Genomic DNA, 17,590 nt, shown 5'->3' on the forward strand with positions numbered 1-17,590 from the left:
CAATCCAAACAAGAAGAAAGACAACCCAATAAGAAAATACCGGATGTAGGTACGAATGAAGAATACCAAGCATCAACATCAGGGCATTCTTTATTAGGGATACCTCAGAAAACTCCCAAAGAACTAGAAAGAGGATCTATGAAGAGAAAGAACCCAAACTCAGAGGATTTTCAAACTCCAACAGACAAAAGAAGACCCATAGAGGCAAGAGAGGAGGAAGAAGATTAAAAAACGAGAAACCATCCCCCTTCCCATCAAGTGCCAAAGCTACTACTACAGGTATCTTTAACTTAAGCTCAAAGGAACTCACAGAAAAGGAATCATCTGTGTTAAGTTATGGACTGTCGTTCGCCCCATCAAAGGGTCTGAACAAATTTAATACCTTCATAAATGCCAAAGAATTAGTCAGAAAACTGACTCTCAAAAGACATTTTATGAAAACTCCATTGGAAATACAATCCACTCGACATGAAAAGGTTTATTCAGATACTCAAACCACCAACAAAAATACTTACCTTCACACGGATCTAAGACCTAGATCGAATTTTTACCCATTAGCGAGTAAGGGTAATGCCATAGACACATTTGATACCATGATCTGCAATGAAATCAGGGATATTAATCATAAGAAATTGAATAGACATAAACATAACTTGTCTAAGGAACAAATAAACACTATAAAGACCCTCGAAAAGAACCATGACGTGGTTATTAAACCAGCGGATAAAGGCGGGGGCATCGTGATCTTGAATAAGATGGATTATTATCACGAGTGTAATAGGATCTTATCGGACCGACAGATATATGAAATATTAAGGAAAAATCCAGTTGAAACTTTCAAAAGAGAATTAGAAGAAATGTTGGGGGAAGCTAAAAATATTGGGATTCTTAATGAGAAAGAGTACAAATACATAAATATTAAGCATCCCTTACCTCCCCAAAGTCCACAAATCCCTCGACAAACCTCCCGGTCGGCCAATAATATCAGGGATAGGGGGTCTGTCTAGCAATCTGTCCGATTATATAGACAGATTACTACAGAAATACGTCACACAATTACCGTCATATCTGAGGGACTCTACCCAGATTCTCAATATATTGGAGAATATACAATGGGGAGAGAATTACACACTCGTCAAATGTGACGTTATGTCCCTCTATACCAGCATACCACACGAAGGCGGTATAGAGGCAGTGGATTTTTTCTTAAAGAAAGACCCTAATTTACCTGAACTACAGAGAGAATTTATCCTCAGAGGGATACGTTTCATTCTGACCCACAATTATTTTAGCAACAATGGGACTTTTTTTAAACAAATATGTGGTACAGCTATGGGGACCAGGTTCGCGCCTAGCTATGCCAATTTGTATATGGGCTACTGGGAACTAATTTTTTGGGAGTCATGCTCAGCTTGCGCGGACCTGGTCCTCTATAACAGGTATATAGACGATATTATTATGATATGGAAGGGGTCTAGAGAAGACTTGGAACATACCTTAAAAGTCATGAATGACAACACCCGCAATCTTAAATTCACACATGAGATGAGCAATAAAACAATCAACTTCTTGGATTTAAAAATCGATATCACTGAAGGTAAACTGGAAACGTCCACTTTCTTTAACCTCTTAAGGACATATGACGGAATTTTTCCGTCATAAAACAATTGAGCAAACTGAAAGCTGTGTCCTTAAAGGGTTAAGAAAGTGGACTGTAATAATTATATACACAGAGAAAGCTGTCACCTCAATAGATGGAAGACGAATATACCAAAAGGTCAATTCCTAAGACTGAAGAAAAACTGCTCCAATCCCAGTAAGTGGGAAGAACAAGCTGCCACTCTTAAAGAAAAATTTTTAGAAAGAGGTTATGAAGAAGAATCCCTAATCCAAACTATGGAAGAGGTCAGGAAGAAGGATCGGAAAGATCTCCTGGTATACAAACCCAAAAAAACAATCAACTATTCCGATGATAACCCACTCACTATTCCGTTTATAACAGAGTACAGTGAAAATAGACATATTGTGGAGAAAATCATAGAGAAGCACTGGTCACTTTTAAAGAATGATGAAATCATAGGGGATAAATTGACAACCCGACCTGTCTTCATATATAGGAAGACTGACAATCTTAAAAACAGACTATCCCCAAGTATACCTAAGAGAATACCGAATAGAACAAGGGATGTATTTGGCAAAGAAATTAAAGGATTCTTCCCATGTCTGAGTTGTAAAGCCTGCAAAAGAGGTGTTAAAACTAAAGAATTCACCTCTTTCAACTCAAAAGTCAGATATAAGATTAATGATCTTATAAGATGCAGTGATAGAGGAGTTGTCTATTTGATATGGTGCAGCTGTGGACTCCAATACATAGGACAAACGTCCAGAAATCTTAAAGACCGTATTAGAGAACATTTACTAAAGATTGAACACGAAATCAGTGAGACAGCCCTCTATAGACACTTTACTAATTACCATCGAGCAAGCCATAAAGATTTTAACTATATAGGCATACAACAAGTGACACCAAACTGGAGGGGCGGTGACTACGAGAGACGCTTACTGACTGTAGAATCCAAATGGATTTTTAATATTGATTGTCTTTACCCTAGAGGTTTAAATAATAGAGAGGACCTCTCACATTTATTAAGTACCAAGAATCATTGAACTTAGACATTAGGTGACACTTAGCTAGTCTGCATGTATCTTCATACTAGCTTTTTTAGCCAAGCGTTACTACACTCATCATACACTTGTCTTATTGGGGTTTGTTTTTAAATTGGTACCATCAAGCCTCTCGAGTACAGTACACGTATCCAATTTTAAGTCCCATTTTAAGTCCAATTTCAGATGTGCCCCTCTGTTACTATCACTCAGATATTTTATGATATAATGAGTTTTAAGATCTCGTTTTAAGATCTCTTTTTATGTAGTTTTTTGTAGTTTTTGTATCTTTGACATGTATCCTAATACCAACTTAAGGATCCATAGTGTGTATATATATATATATATATATATTTCATTTTTATTTTTATTCGGTCTTATTATTGTATTTTATCAGCTCTAACCATTTTTGCCCATCCCATCATCAATATGTTCCATTTTATGACCAAAGTATACTTTATTTTAAATGGATGTCAATTTTATTATCATTTTTTATTTGCATTTGTATTTTATTCTTAATTTTACGGCATCTTGAGAGGAGCTATAAAATGTGCTTTAAGATTTTTATCTATTGTATTGTGATGTTATGCTATCTTGTAATGTATCTTAATATGCTCTTAAAGGATTATTAATGTATATATTTATATATATTTTTTATATTTATATTTTTATTTTTTAGTCCTATTAAACTATTATTACCCATCATATTATCAATATACAATCACCTTATATAGATCTTATACAGTCAAGTTACACTTATTAGATCCAGTTACACTTATTAGATACGTTTATATGTCACCTTCTGACATTTTGTACTACACAATGCCCCTATTATATGTATCGCTATTTACAAAAACCGCAATGGAAATACCGAAACCGGAAGTATATAAAACCGGAAGTAAACAAACATGACGTCACTTCCGGTCCGCCGCTCACGTATGTAGATACGGAGCGATCGGTAACACACATCATTAACAAATTGGTCATCAGCGTGACAGAACCCCTTACTTGTTTTAATTAATTGACTAATACATAGCACCAATTATTAACATAAAGGGCAAAAAAGCTGACCAATAAAGTATGAAAAAATACTATTTCCAAAAACGGAAGTATAATATTAAGAGAACTTTCGGGTCATTTTTGGCGCCAAAACCACCCTTTTTTTGGCGCCAAAATTACGATAATTCATTGGTTTATGATACATACAAATAGAGCCACCAACACTCACCCTTAGATAGTCTTGAGAAAGGCCTGTTAAAGAGGCCGAAACGCGTTGACAATTTGGTGAGCATTATTTCATTATTTCCTACACTTTGAAACGTTATTGCACTATGTTATTTTTTTTAATTTACAGGGATTACCAAAGTTAATATTGAAAGGAAAAGCAAAGTCATCCAACCCAAAGAATTTATTACCATCACGTATATGGATACATTCACAAGGAGGATTATTCATTAACATTAAATCACTGAGACTTTCACCAGAATTATATATATCATTTTATTATTTTTAAGCACCTTTTCTTCACACACATTCATTTTTTAACACTAATTACAATCACTCTTTCTTAGGGGATCCCCCGTTTTTATTTTTATTTTTATTATTTTTTATTTAATTTTTTTCACACATACACAATTTTTTTAAAAGATTTTTTCACAAAAAATTTTTTCAAAAAAAAATTTTTTTTCAACGAATCATCAGTTTATTTTTTCATTTGATTTTTTCACTGTATTTATTCACTGGACTTTTTCACTCGATATATAATTTTATACCAAGGAGATCATATACCTTATTTATTGGACTCTTTTCCTCCAGAGATCATTTTATGTGACTCACATCTCGCTTATCCCCATATTTGGTGATATTAATAGTTTTAATATATCTTTTATTGTTTTTAATTATTTTCTTTTGCTTGTTATTACTATTTATGATTGTATTTTTAGTATATTTGAGTATATATGTTACATGGATCCATGCTATTAAGTATATGTTTAATAAATGTCTGATAATCATTGATTTATTTGTTAGAATCTTCCTTTGCCTCTAGTTGGCGCTCTCAGATTATTTGTTGTTTTTTGTGTTCTTATTAGGGTAAGCTAGATACCCTATATCCAGGAGCCATAAGGAAGTAGGTTGAGCGCTGTTAGATATTTTGTACGTACCCTTTCAATGGTTAGAGTAAGAAACCATTTTTGATAAAGGGTTTAAGTTCCATATACAAGTTGTTAACATTTCCAAAATATGGGGTTTTATTGGTTTATGGGTGGCACAGGGATAACTGATGTCAATTAGCAATGGGGAAGGAAAGTATAACAAAAAAAATTAACCTCGTAATAGCTCTGCACAGCGTTCATGAAAGCCTCATCCGCGACAATTTGTGTTTCTCCATTGAAAAATGCTTGGAAACGATCTTTGACTGTTTGAAGTTGTTGTTTACTTATCTGCAAAACAGTTGAGAAAAAAAGGAAGCATTAGTATAGGATATATTTTCATTATATTCAAACATTGCATAATATGGAGGATCTGTAACAGATGGGTGTTATCAATAGAGGTAATTAATTAGCATTATATAAAGGATATGTGATCTGCTTAGTTAAAGGAAATTAACACTTATTCACACTTAACAAGAAAGGTTATTGTGGCATATGACAGCTTTCTAAAAATATCTAGGAAATAAACACATTTTTCCAATATATAAATTCTTAGAAATGAGGAGCAAAACACCATCCCAGTAAAATATAAAAGACATTATTGTTTGTAATACTAAAGTCATGTTAGTCTGGCATTTTACCGTTGATGTCTATTTAATCTGATTTTCTCGCATATTGTTGTCTGCCAATTATTTTAAGAATTATTTGAGCTCTAAATTAGGCATCTTTAGCCCCTTAACTGCTGAGCCTTTTCCACCCCTGTGCTGAGCTGTTTTTGATTTTTTTTTTAAGATGCTATTCACATTTAAGCCTATTTCCAGTGAAAAACCCTCACATATTATATTTATTTTTCAGTAACCCAGCAGATTTAAACTATACCATTCTTTTATTATATATAATAAGTAGTAGATAAGGTTAAAAGAAGAGAGAATTCCATCATATTCAACCTATACAGATCCTACCTGATTTACAATTGAGCTTAAAGGGCCAGTAACCCCACCAATAATTCTGCACACAGTATTTTTTTCTAGGTTTCTAACGCAGAGTATTGCAAAGATATTTACCTACGAAAAACTATTTTTCAGAACGCCGCTCCTGGCTCTACTGAGCGGGTCTGTTTTTTACATAAGCGCATCGGGCACTGTGTCTAGTCACAGCTCGATCGTGCCATTAAACTGAATGTAGCTCGCTCCCGCTCGGGTATGGTAGCGGGAGCGAGCTACATCCAGTTTAATGGCGCTTAGATAAAAAACAGACCCCCCCCAGTAGAGCTAGGAGCGGTGTTCTGAAAAATAGATTTTCGTAGGTAAATATCTTTGCAATACTCTGCTTTAGAAAAAGGCTGATGGTATATAATTCTGCACTGTGTGCACAATTATATAACATTATTTGGTGGTGTTACTGGCCCTTTAAATTAATCCCATTAAATGGGTAACCCATGTCACAAATCCCTGAATTCTGTGTCGAGCCAAAAATGTGTCTAAGCCATTTTAAATGCATTTAATGTATTGACATTTACTACCTCCTTAGGCAATGAGTTCAACAATTTAATTGCTCTTACAGTGAAAATATATTTATGTTGCTGGAGATTAAATCTCCTTTCTTCCAGCCTTAAATTGTGACCTCTTTTCACAAACCATTTCCTTGGAATAAACAGAGCTTCTGCCCTCTTTGTATATTGGCCTTGAATATATTTATATAAAGTACAAGCCCATTCGTCCAATTTTTCTAAATCCTCTTGCAAAGCAATTTCCTCCTGCCCTGACCTAATGACTTTATACAACTTTGTATCATCTGCAAAAATAGAGATCTTGCTATATATTATTTTGCTCCAAGTCATTAATAAAAATATTAAAAAGAACAGGGCCCAGTACTGATCCCTGGGGGACTCCACTAATTACCTTTGTCCAATCTGAGTATGATCCGTTTGGTACTACTCATTGTTCCTTGTCTTTTATCCCTTTATTTATCCATGAGCTAACATTTTTAGCTATTCCCAGTCCATTAATTGTGTACAATAATCTCTCATGTGGCACTGTATCAAATTCCTGACGTGAGAAATCATGATAAAATGTGTGGAAGAAAAATGTATATTTTATTACAATATATTAAACTAGATTTTGTGTCTGTGTGTGTTTTCTAAACTTTATAGTCAAAGGAAGAAGGAATTATTCTCATATTTTTAGTTCGGAACACTTTGCAGCATAGCATACTGTAAGTAAGCAGGTTATGTGCATATTGACCACACCCATCTATGGTTTCCATATCAAAGGTCTATACTGCTATTAAAAACATAGGGGTCGATTTATCAACTGTCTGTCCGACATGATCCGCACAGCGTCCCAACTGCCCCACAGTGTAAATTGCATACAATATACACAAAATATTAAAGGGATAAAAAACCCAAAACGTTTCTTTCATGATTCAGATAGAGTTTCCAATTTAGTTATAATATCAAATTTGTTTCATTCTGTTTTTATTCTTTGTTGAAGAGATATCTAGATAGGTAGAGTGCACATGCCTTTAGCACTACATGGCAGAAAATAGTGCAGCTATCTAGTGCTTTTGCTAATGTATAACATTATTATAAAACTGCTGCCATTTAGTGCTCTTGCTAATGTATAACATTATTATAAAACTGCTGCCATCTAGTGCTCTTGCTAATGTATAACATTATTATAGAACTGCTGCCATCTAGTGCTCTTGCTAATGTATAACATTATTATAAAACTGCTGCCCTCTAGTGCTCTTGCTAATGTATAACATTATTATAAAACTGCTGCCATCTAGTGCTCTTGCTAACGTATAACATTATTATAAAACTGCTGCCATCTAGTGCTCTTGCTTATGTATAACATTATTATAAAACTGCTGCCATCTAGTGCTCTTGCTAATGTATAACATTATTATAAAACTGCTGTCATCTAGTGCTCTTGCTAATGTATAACATTATTATAGAACTGCTGCCCTCTAGTGCTCTTCCTAATGTATAACATTATTATAGACCTGCTGCCATCTAGTGATCTTGCTAATGTATAACATTATTATAAAACTGCTGCCCTCTAGTGCTCTTGCTAATGTATAACATTATAAAACTGCTGCCATCTAGTGCTCATGCTAATGTATAACATTATTATAAAACTGCTGCCATCTAGTGCTCTTGCTAATGTAAAACATTATTATAGAACTGCTGCCATCTAGTGCTCTTGCTAATGTATAACATTGTTATAAAACTGCTGCCCTCTAGTGCTCTTGCTAATGTATAACATTATTATAAAACTGCTGCCATCTAGTGCTCTTGCTAATGTATAACATTATTATAAAACTGCTGCCATCTAGTGCTCTTGCTAATGTATAACACTGTTGCAAAACTGCGGACATTTAGTGATGCAGACACGTGCACACTCCTGAATTTACCTTTCTGCTTTTTAACAAAGGGTAAGAAGAAAATTTGATAATAGAAGTAAATTGCTCTATCTAAATCATTAAAGAAAAATTCTGGGTTTTATGTCCTTTAAATATTTGTATTATTCTATAGGGGTAGATTACGAGTGAGTAATATGGGGTATTTCTAGGCTTTTTGCATTCCACTGAAACAGCATGCATTACAAGTTGAAAGTAAATGTGTTTGCTTCAGCGCAATCGAAATTAAAGCATCAGGTTAGCATGTCTTCAGAGCTCGTGTAAAAGGTAGGGGACAAATGAAAAGTTGCATTCAACACAACATAAAAACATGTAAAAGAGCAGTACACGCATATAAATACTGTCTGATACTTTTTAGTTTCAACTTGTAATACGAGCCCAACTCGACACTCGCATATGCTGGAGCGCAAAATAGCGCTTCACTCATAAACTAGCACCTCATTTTTAAACTACTCACAGATGCCAGGTCACTATATATTATTCTGCTGTTCTAATGTAAAATGCAGGTAACTCAGTTGCCACAATAGGCAAACAAAGATATAAATTAGACCAACAAATACCTAATATCTGATTCCCAAGCCACATACATCCATGCCAAGCCCACAACTCAGGGAAGATTGCTAAAATGTGCTATGGACTTTCAAGGGCAACGGTGCCAGAAAAAACAGTATAGTTGTCAAGTATGATCTAAAAATAGCTAGTTGAATTAAAATATGCAAAGTTATGTTCAGGGCCCTTTTAAAGGGACAGTTTTTTTAACTAATAGAGGGCTAGATTAAAAGTGGTGCACTATTGGTAGCAAAGGTTGCAATAACCAAAACCGCGACTGCACTGCCTTGCACGAGTATTATAAATTGAAAGGAAACACGTTTGCTTGAGCGCAAACTAAATTAGCACGCCAGGTTTGCGCGAGTGAAGACCTAGCGTAAAGTGTAAGGGTTAAAAACCTAGCACAATATAAGTACATTAAAATACAGTGTTAGATTCATATATAGACTATATAACTCGCCAGCGATAAATGTTTACTTTGAACAGTGTTTGCTCACGAGCAAAAACAAAATTTAGTGCGCCACTTGTAATCTATCCCAGAGCGTATTAAATAATTTACACATTGTTTCTTTACCTTTATTTTTTCATTTGAAATAGCTGCTTTTGCATGTTGTATCCCCACCAATACTGAATATTTGAATACTTAAGTACTGGTTACAGAAAAGGTATGTAAACAAGAAAGTTTAGAAGAAATTACACTCTCAGTGCGGGGTGGGATAGAAATATACTAACATTTTAATTTTCAATTGGTCTCACTAAGTATAGTAAGAAAAGATGGAGATTTTGTCTAAATATAGCGAGATAAGTTTTCCCTGGAAGCTTGGTCCATTTGATTGTGTTGTTGTTTAAATTACCAGGCATAGCTATTTCGTAAACAAAAATAAACATAAACAATAATTTTCCCATACATTTTAAACTCAGGAGGTGGTCATTGTAAATGCATGAAAGGGGCATGAAACCCAGTTATTTTCTTTCATGATTCAGATATAGTGTATAATTTTAAACACCTTTCTAATTTACTTCTATTATCTAATGTGTTTTATTCTCTTGGTATCATTTGTTGAAGGAGCAGCAATGCACTACTGGTTTCTAACTGACCACATGGGTGAGCCAATGACAAACGGTATATATATATATGCAGCCACCAATCAGTATCTAGAACCTAGGCTCTCTGGTGCTTCTGAGCTTACCTAGATAAGCACTTTAGCAAAGGATAACGAGAAGGAAGTAAATAAAAAATAATCAAAGTAAATTGGAAAGTTGTTTAAAAAATTGTATTCTCTATCTAAATCATGAAAGTACATTTTTGGGTTTCACCTCTCTTTAAGGGGGAACTAATTTTACAGTACACTGTCCCTTTAAACAGTTTTGACATTGTACACTGCTGAACACATTCGTTTATGCAATAGAATCATGCGCTGCAAGCTATAACCTTAACACACAAAATTACCAGCAGAAATAGAATAGTTAATAGAATCACATGTTGAACAACAGCTCTAAATATTTATAAAACGGACACAAAATTCCCAGATTATGTATAAATCATTAGATATATAAAATATATTTATGTTAAAGCTTGAAAAATAAACCGTATGGAGCTTGATGCCCCTGTTTCCGCGCGAGCCTTCAGGCCTTCTAAAGACCGCTGCTCCATAACTTGTCCGCCTACTCTGAGGCCGCAGACAGAAATCAACCCGATCGAATACGATCGGGTTGATTGACACCCCCTGCTAGCGGCTGCGAATCTGCAGGGGGCGGCATTGCACCAGCAGTTCACAAGAACTGCTGGTGCAATAATAAATGCCGACAGCGTATGCTGTCGGTATTTATCGATGTGCAGCGGACGTGATACGCTACATTGTATCATGTCCGCTCGCACTATGATAAATCTTCCCCTAAGTTTCCAAAAGTACCAGGGACATTACTGCGCCTTTCTTCTTAGACTATTGTAAAAAACAATAGTACACTATGGGCAATAAAAAAACAGTTTGTTAACAAATAAAAAGAAAGTCCTTTATATAAATGTTCGCAACTTGACAGATCTTCGTATTCCTTTAAACCTCAAAAGAAAAGAAAGAAAGTTCCACAGTGCAGCCGAATGATTATACTGTTATTCAACAAACGGACCGGTACTCACATTGAATAGAGCAATGTTAGCTCTAAATATTGCGCTCATTAAAGATGAATCTCAGTTAAAAACGGTTTCCAATTTATTAAATTAATAAAAACAATACAAAAATCCCTCTGGGGTCAAGACTGTCAAAAGAACTGAAATAAGGGGGCAGTCTGCAGAGGCTTAGATACAAGGTAATCACAGAGGTAAAAAGCGTAATAATATAACCGAGTTGGTTATGCAAAACTGGGGAATGGGTAACAGAGGGGTTATCTATGTTTTTAAACAATAAAAATTGTTGAGTAGACTGTCCCTTTAATATTAATTCACCATACGCTCATATGTCTGTGATGCAGCTTTAAAGACTGCACTATAATTATGTATTTAAATAATACCAATGTTTTATATATAAAAAAAAGTAAATACAAAAGCGCTGTTTGTTAAAGGTTTACTTGGTATAAAGATATTTTATTTGGTTAGGATAACAAGGACACTATACAATTTTTAAACATTCCCTGCATTTAAACACTATAAGAAAGACATTGCCATTGAATCCAGAGACAGAGTCTCTTTGGAAAGCTTTATTAAATCCGATTGTGCATCAGTGATTATTTTTTTATACTCATGTCTCTACACTAAAGTTGGCTCAATATATCTGTGCTGTACATTACCTAAGTGGATGGATTAGTCACTGGGCTAGTTTGCTGCAGCCCTAGGGGCAGAATTATCAAGCTCTGAATGGAGCTGTATGCCCCTTTTTCCGCCCAAGCCTTAAGGCTCGCCTCTGAGGCTGTGGTCTTCAATCTGCCCGATCCTATACAATCAGGCTGATTGACACCCCCCTGTTAGTGGCCGATTGGCTGCAAATCTGCAGGGAGCGGCATTGCACAAGCAGTACTAGTGAACTGCTTGTACAATGTTAAATGCCGTCAGCGTATGCTGTCTGCATTCAGCGATGTCTGTCAGACACGATACAGCGTATCATGTCGGACATACATTGATAAATCGGCCCACTAGACACAAGCCTAAATGTCCTGAAATACAACCTTGCAACATTGACTGCCCTGAAATCAAATACGATGAAACCCTAGGGAATTTAGAACCACTGCTTTTTTTTTTTTTACATATAAAAAAGGCTGCAGACTTGCATTTTGAAAAATGTTTGTTCCTGTGCTGAATAAACCACCTTGTCAGACCTGTGGAGGCTTGTCCCTGCCTACCAATACAGCTTTAAATCAGCCGCATCAGCTGTGCACACACTTGCATTTCTTGACAGGTTCAATCTAAATTATGCAAAGCAAAGTCTTTTTTTTAAATGATTTACATTATTACTCTTTTAGATTAATCATTACAAAATGTTAGAGTACAATGCCCCCATTACTTAGGTATGTGTTTGTAGTGAGTGCATAAATTAGTGGAGGAGCCACTGGGGAAAAGCTGAATAAAAAGCATTGTTTGGAGAGATTAATCACTAAACAGTGTAGCAGGTGCAAGGGGGCATCTGCTGTTCATTGTGCTTTTGTTTTAAAAATGTTTGAAGTCTCATTTGATCATATAGTTGTAATAAAGTAGTCTCAAGCTACTTGCATCAGGGGCCATGTACTGATCTGTCCTCACTTGGACATACAGCTTTCATAATAGGAGCTGCAGGGACATCTATGTGATCATAAGCTCTCTTGTGGGTGTACAGCTGGCATAATGGGGCTGCAGGGGGGTGTATGTGATCCTACATTTTCTTTTGGGTATACGGAAAGCTTAATGGGACTCCAGGGATATGTAGCTGATCCTAAGTACTGATGTGGGTATACAGCTGACATAATGGGGCTGCAGGGATATGTATCTGATCCTAAGTTCTCATATGGGTATACAGCTGACATAATGGGGCTGCAGGGATATGTAGCTGATCCTAAGTGCTGATGAGGATATACCGCTGACGTAATGGGGCTGCAGGGATATGTATCTGATCCTAAGTTCTCATATGGGTATACAGCTGACATAATGGGGCTGCAGGAATATGTATCTGATCCTAAGTGTTGTTGTGGGTATACAGCTGACATAATAAGGCTGCAGGGATATGTATCTGATCCTAAGTGCTCATGTAGATATACAGCTGTGTGGTTTCAGACACACGTATGTGATCCTAAGTTATCATTTGGGTTTATAGCCAGCACAAAGGTTGTCCATCACTTGAAATTGTGAAATCTGTTGAATCTGCTATTTGAACTCTCTACATAGTTTGGAATTTATTGCAAGTACAATGGGTGTGTTGATATGATATGTATAGTTAAGGTGTAAGTGATGTATTATTATGGGGATTAAGTACGCTGTAGAAACAATAGCAGATGTAGAAATAATATTGTTTACATACAGTTTTTTTTTATATATATTCATAAAATGTTTACGCTCACTAATATTATGTAATATGTCATATTAAGTTCAATATAAATTACACAAACATTTAATCACATCAGTAACATGAACCAACTGCTCTTCACATGCAATGTATAAATGAAGAACGGGGACACATATATATTGAAGAATTGCCAATTTTACTTTTAAAAAAATTGCACGTGTTTCAGATGTATACTCCAATTTTTCAAGAACATATTAGAATCTCAAAAAGTGCTGTAAGGGTATATTGCTGTAACACAGGCATATAGCTTGGGTACACAGCTGGCAAAATTGTATCTCTGTATTTGGTGACTATAAATATAAGTCTCTCTATTTTATATATAAATGTGAGTGTTTCTACTTTTATAATTAGCATATATGATTATTATTAATATTTACCACTGAGTATAATGGGTGCGTTGGGCATATTTTGGAGGTGTCTCAAAAACCTGTGCTAAATAGCTCTGTAGATATGCAATTTGATCTGCTTCCAACATATTCCTACCAGGAAAATAAACTAGCATAATGATATTGTAGAATATTGTTCCTCTCTTTCCTCTAGCAACTTGCCATCAAAGACCATTAAAATGTGCAGTCTTGGGTTTTGAGATAAAATCATTTTAGGGAAAGTAAAAAAACAAAATGTAACTCATAAGCCTTGCTATGAATGTATTTTTTTCCTCTATAATGTTGTGATGTTAAAAAAAAATAGTGCCAAAAACCACAGGTAATAGTTATATGATCGCTTAGTGGTGACTGAATAGAGCATTAATGTTTCATTATAACAGTTTCATGAACTTTGAAGATTTCAAACCACAGAAAACCTGAAGCGGCATGCGGCATGGTTGTTATTACAAGGAAAATGCAGGCAAAAAAAAAATGACTGCTGATTTTATGTTGTCAGATGTATTCTGTTCTTGAAGGAAATAATAAATCTAATGATACTGCACATTTTAATACAGGTAGAAAACCCTTTATCTAAATAGCCTATGACCAGAAAAGGTTTTTGTTTTTTTTTAGAATAGTTTGGATTTTAGAATATTTGGATCTTTAAAGGGACAGACTAGTCAAATTTAAACTTTCATGATTCAGATCGAGGAGGCAATTGTAAGCAACATTCTATTTACTCTTATTATACATTTTTATTTATTCTCTTGGCATCTTTATTTGAAAAAGCAAGAATGTAAGCATAGGAGGTGGCCCATTTTTGGTTCATCATCACCTGGGTAGCACTTTCTGATTGGTGTCTAAATGCAGCCACCAATCAGCAAGCGCTACCCAGGTTCTGAACCAAAAATGGGCCGGCTCTTAAGCTTACATTGCAATAAAGATACCAACAGAACAAACAAAAATATATAATAGGAGTAAATTAGAAAGTTGCTTAACATTGTTGTTCTATCTAAATCATGAAAGTTTAATTTTGACTATGCTATTCCTTTTAAATGGTACAGTTCTGAAGGTAGTTTGAATTCATTTTTAATACTTTTGTTTACATTGTACAATCAGAAATATAGTACAGTACTGTAATCAGAAAGGTAATATTTGTTGTTTTAAATAAATATAGGCTACTATTTGCCTTTTAGAACACAAAAAAATTCAAAGACAATGGGGCAGATTTATCATGCTGCGAATGCAGCAGATTCTGCGGGAGCCGTGAGGCTCGCCGGAAACATAAATTAAGAAGCAGCGATCACAAGACCGCTGCTTCTAAACTTATCCGCCACCTCTGAGGCGGCGGACAACAATCATCCCGATCAGATATGATCGGGATGATTGACACCCCCCCTGCTAGTGGCTGATTGGCCGCAAATCTGCAGGGGGCGGCATTGCACAAGCATTTCACTAAAAATGCTTGTGCAATGTTAAATGCCGACAGTGTATGCGGACATAAACCGTTACAGCATATCATGTCCCCCTGTACCATAATAAACCGGCCCCACAGACACAGAAGATTGTGAATTACAGGCAGGGAAAATAGTGCATTTTGATCATTTTATTTCTAAAAAAAATAAGTTTGGATTTTGGAATTTTGGATTTGGAGCTTTGTACCTGTAGAATTGACACAAATTATACAATACTGTAAGGAATAGGTTTTTTCTTTGAACCCAGAATCCCGCATAGTGAGAACAGCTAACATTTGCCTTTATAAAATTATGAGTGCTAATTGCTTCCGCGAGCTGGTATTTGTAATGGCTGGTTATTTATTGTGTGCCCATGAACTGACACATTTCTTGTGAAATGCTTGTGCAAAGCCGCCCCCTGCACATTTGCGGCCAATTGACCGCTAGCAGGGGTGTCAATCATATCGGATATGGATGATTGCAAACTGCCACCTAAAAGGTGGAGGAGAAGTTAAGGAGCAGTGTCAATTTTTTATGACACTTGCTAACTTTCCAGCTTTTTCCGGGACAGTACCAGTTTTTGGCCAGTTGTTCCACATTGTAAAAATCTGCGGTGAGCTGAGGGCTTAGCATGGATGCCAGACTGTAGGAACCATCTTGAGGTACTTGCTGGCCTTATGTATATATTTGTTCGTATATTGTCGCATCTGAGTCTTCTGCATTTTACTTTAAGAGAACAGAATAATACAAAAATATTATTTCATTTGTTGAACTTGGAATTTTCTGCAGATTACAGATCGGTTTATAGTGTGGCATCTGAGTCTTCTGCAGTTTAAATTAAGAGAACAGAATAATAAAATAATATTATTCAATTTAGTGAACTTTGAATCTTATGATTCTAATTTTTAATCAGTGTCAGGTGCTCCCCTGTTAACTTCACTCTCCCCTGTATGTATCCCAGAATACTTAATTACTTTCTATGTAAGGCATCTTTCATCTCTTTGGAACTTCCAGGTTCTGCACTTTTTGTTATAAAATTCAGTGAGTTCAGCCCCTGTGACATCTGTACTATAATTTCTCTCCAATCTGGAGGATTTTTGATCATCCGGCCCATAGATAGAACTCATAAAGTGGGAGTTTTTTAGTTTGCATATTCTCAAACCTTTAACATTTCTCGGATTCTCTCTGGGACTATGAGGGCTTGGCTGAGTGAATGAGAGTTGTGGGTGGAGCCATGACATAGAGGGCTGGCGATGCAGGTGTTCTGTGGTAGAGGTTGGGAGTTTGTCGTCCCTGTTTTAACTTTGTAAATTTGGACAATTAGAAGAATGGCAGTGACAGCAGAGCAAAGGTCCCACACCTGATAACAAAACATTATCCAATATGGTTGAGAGCTCTGTATTCTAAAGGATGTGTTACAAAAACAGTTTTTTTTGTTTGTTTTTTATACCCAAATGGTATCAAAATGTTAAGTGCTGTATTCCTCAGAAGTCACAAATTCTAGTTCTTACAAGGTCCAACAGGCTCACCTTACTGACATCAAAAATATTAGTTACAACATGTATCCATTGACAGTAATACATTGATACTGATGCTATGTTCTAAATATCTAAGATGCCATTGATTTAACAATTTAATAACATCAAATAAATTAATATAAAATAAGCGAACATCCACATTCATATTTCAATAATTATGATAATATTTCAAACCCCATAGGAAAAAAGGCATTTTCTATGACCCTAAACTTACACTGGTACTATATTTAGCTTTAAAGTGAAAGTAAAGTTTCCTCCATTGCTAACCGTAGTAACATATTAGGTTTAAAATTAATAGGACTTTCATTCATTAATTTTTTGTTACTTGTGTGCAAATCAAGTTTTATCCTAAATAAAATCAGAAATTTACCGATGATAAATTCATCACGTTTTTTTTTTCTTGGGCCAACTCAAATTCTAGCCGTGAAGCGACGTCACCCGCCTATTGATGAATCTGCGCATGCGGGAAATCGAAAATCACTAGTGTTATGTTTTTTTGGGGGGGTTTTCTGGCCGAATTATGTGTGGAGCGCGCTCCCGTTTGGCGCATGCACATTGGATTGCTTAGGCAAGAAACAGCAGACGTCATCTGCTTTCATGGACGGCTCCAAAACTACTAAAAAGCTGTTCTTATTCCCAAATAACATAGTACTGAATGAATACATTATTGTTATTCATTGAGTACTATGTTTCTAGCGCATTGGAGACCGGTATAGCTGCAAAATGCATGCGCTGTAGACTAGAGAGGATCTTTGTGACTGCACATTAGAGATACGTATAGAGCAGGTGGGACCGCTCTATACGTCACATAACAGAATTATGCCCTGTAACGGTAGGAAAAACATAATGAATAAAAGTCTAATTTTTTCAACAAATGCAAAAAAAAAATTAGCGATCATAGTAAACTTATTATATTGTAAT

The 17,590-nt window shown here is 35.5% G+C and overlaps 1 protein-coding gene across 7 annotated transcripts in view; it reads right to left on the reverse strand.

Annotated features, from left to right (window-relative positions):
- The window catches only part of CADPS (calcium dependent secretion activator), a 943,138-nt gene that overhangs the window by 748,854 nt on the left and 176,694 nt on the right, over positions 1-17,590 (reverse strand). For all 7 annotated transcript variants that reach the window (XM_053720994.1, XM_053720992.1, XM_053720993.1 and 4 more), the window contains exon 2: positions 4,992-5,105. In XM_053720994.1, coding sequence (XP_053576969.1) covers positions 4,992-5,105 — 114 coding nt within the window. The remainder of the gene's footprint in view (positions 1-4,991; positions 5,106-17,590) is intronic.

Source organism: Bombina bombina, chromosome 7 (assembly GCF_027579735.1).
Source record: "Bombina bombina isolate aBomBom1 chromosome 7, aBomBom1.pri, whole genome shotgun sequence".
NCBI classification, from domain to species: Eukaryota; Metazoa; Chordata; class Amphibia; order Anura; family Bombinatoridae; genus Bombina; species Bombina bombina.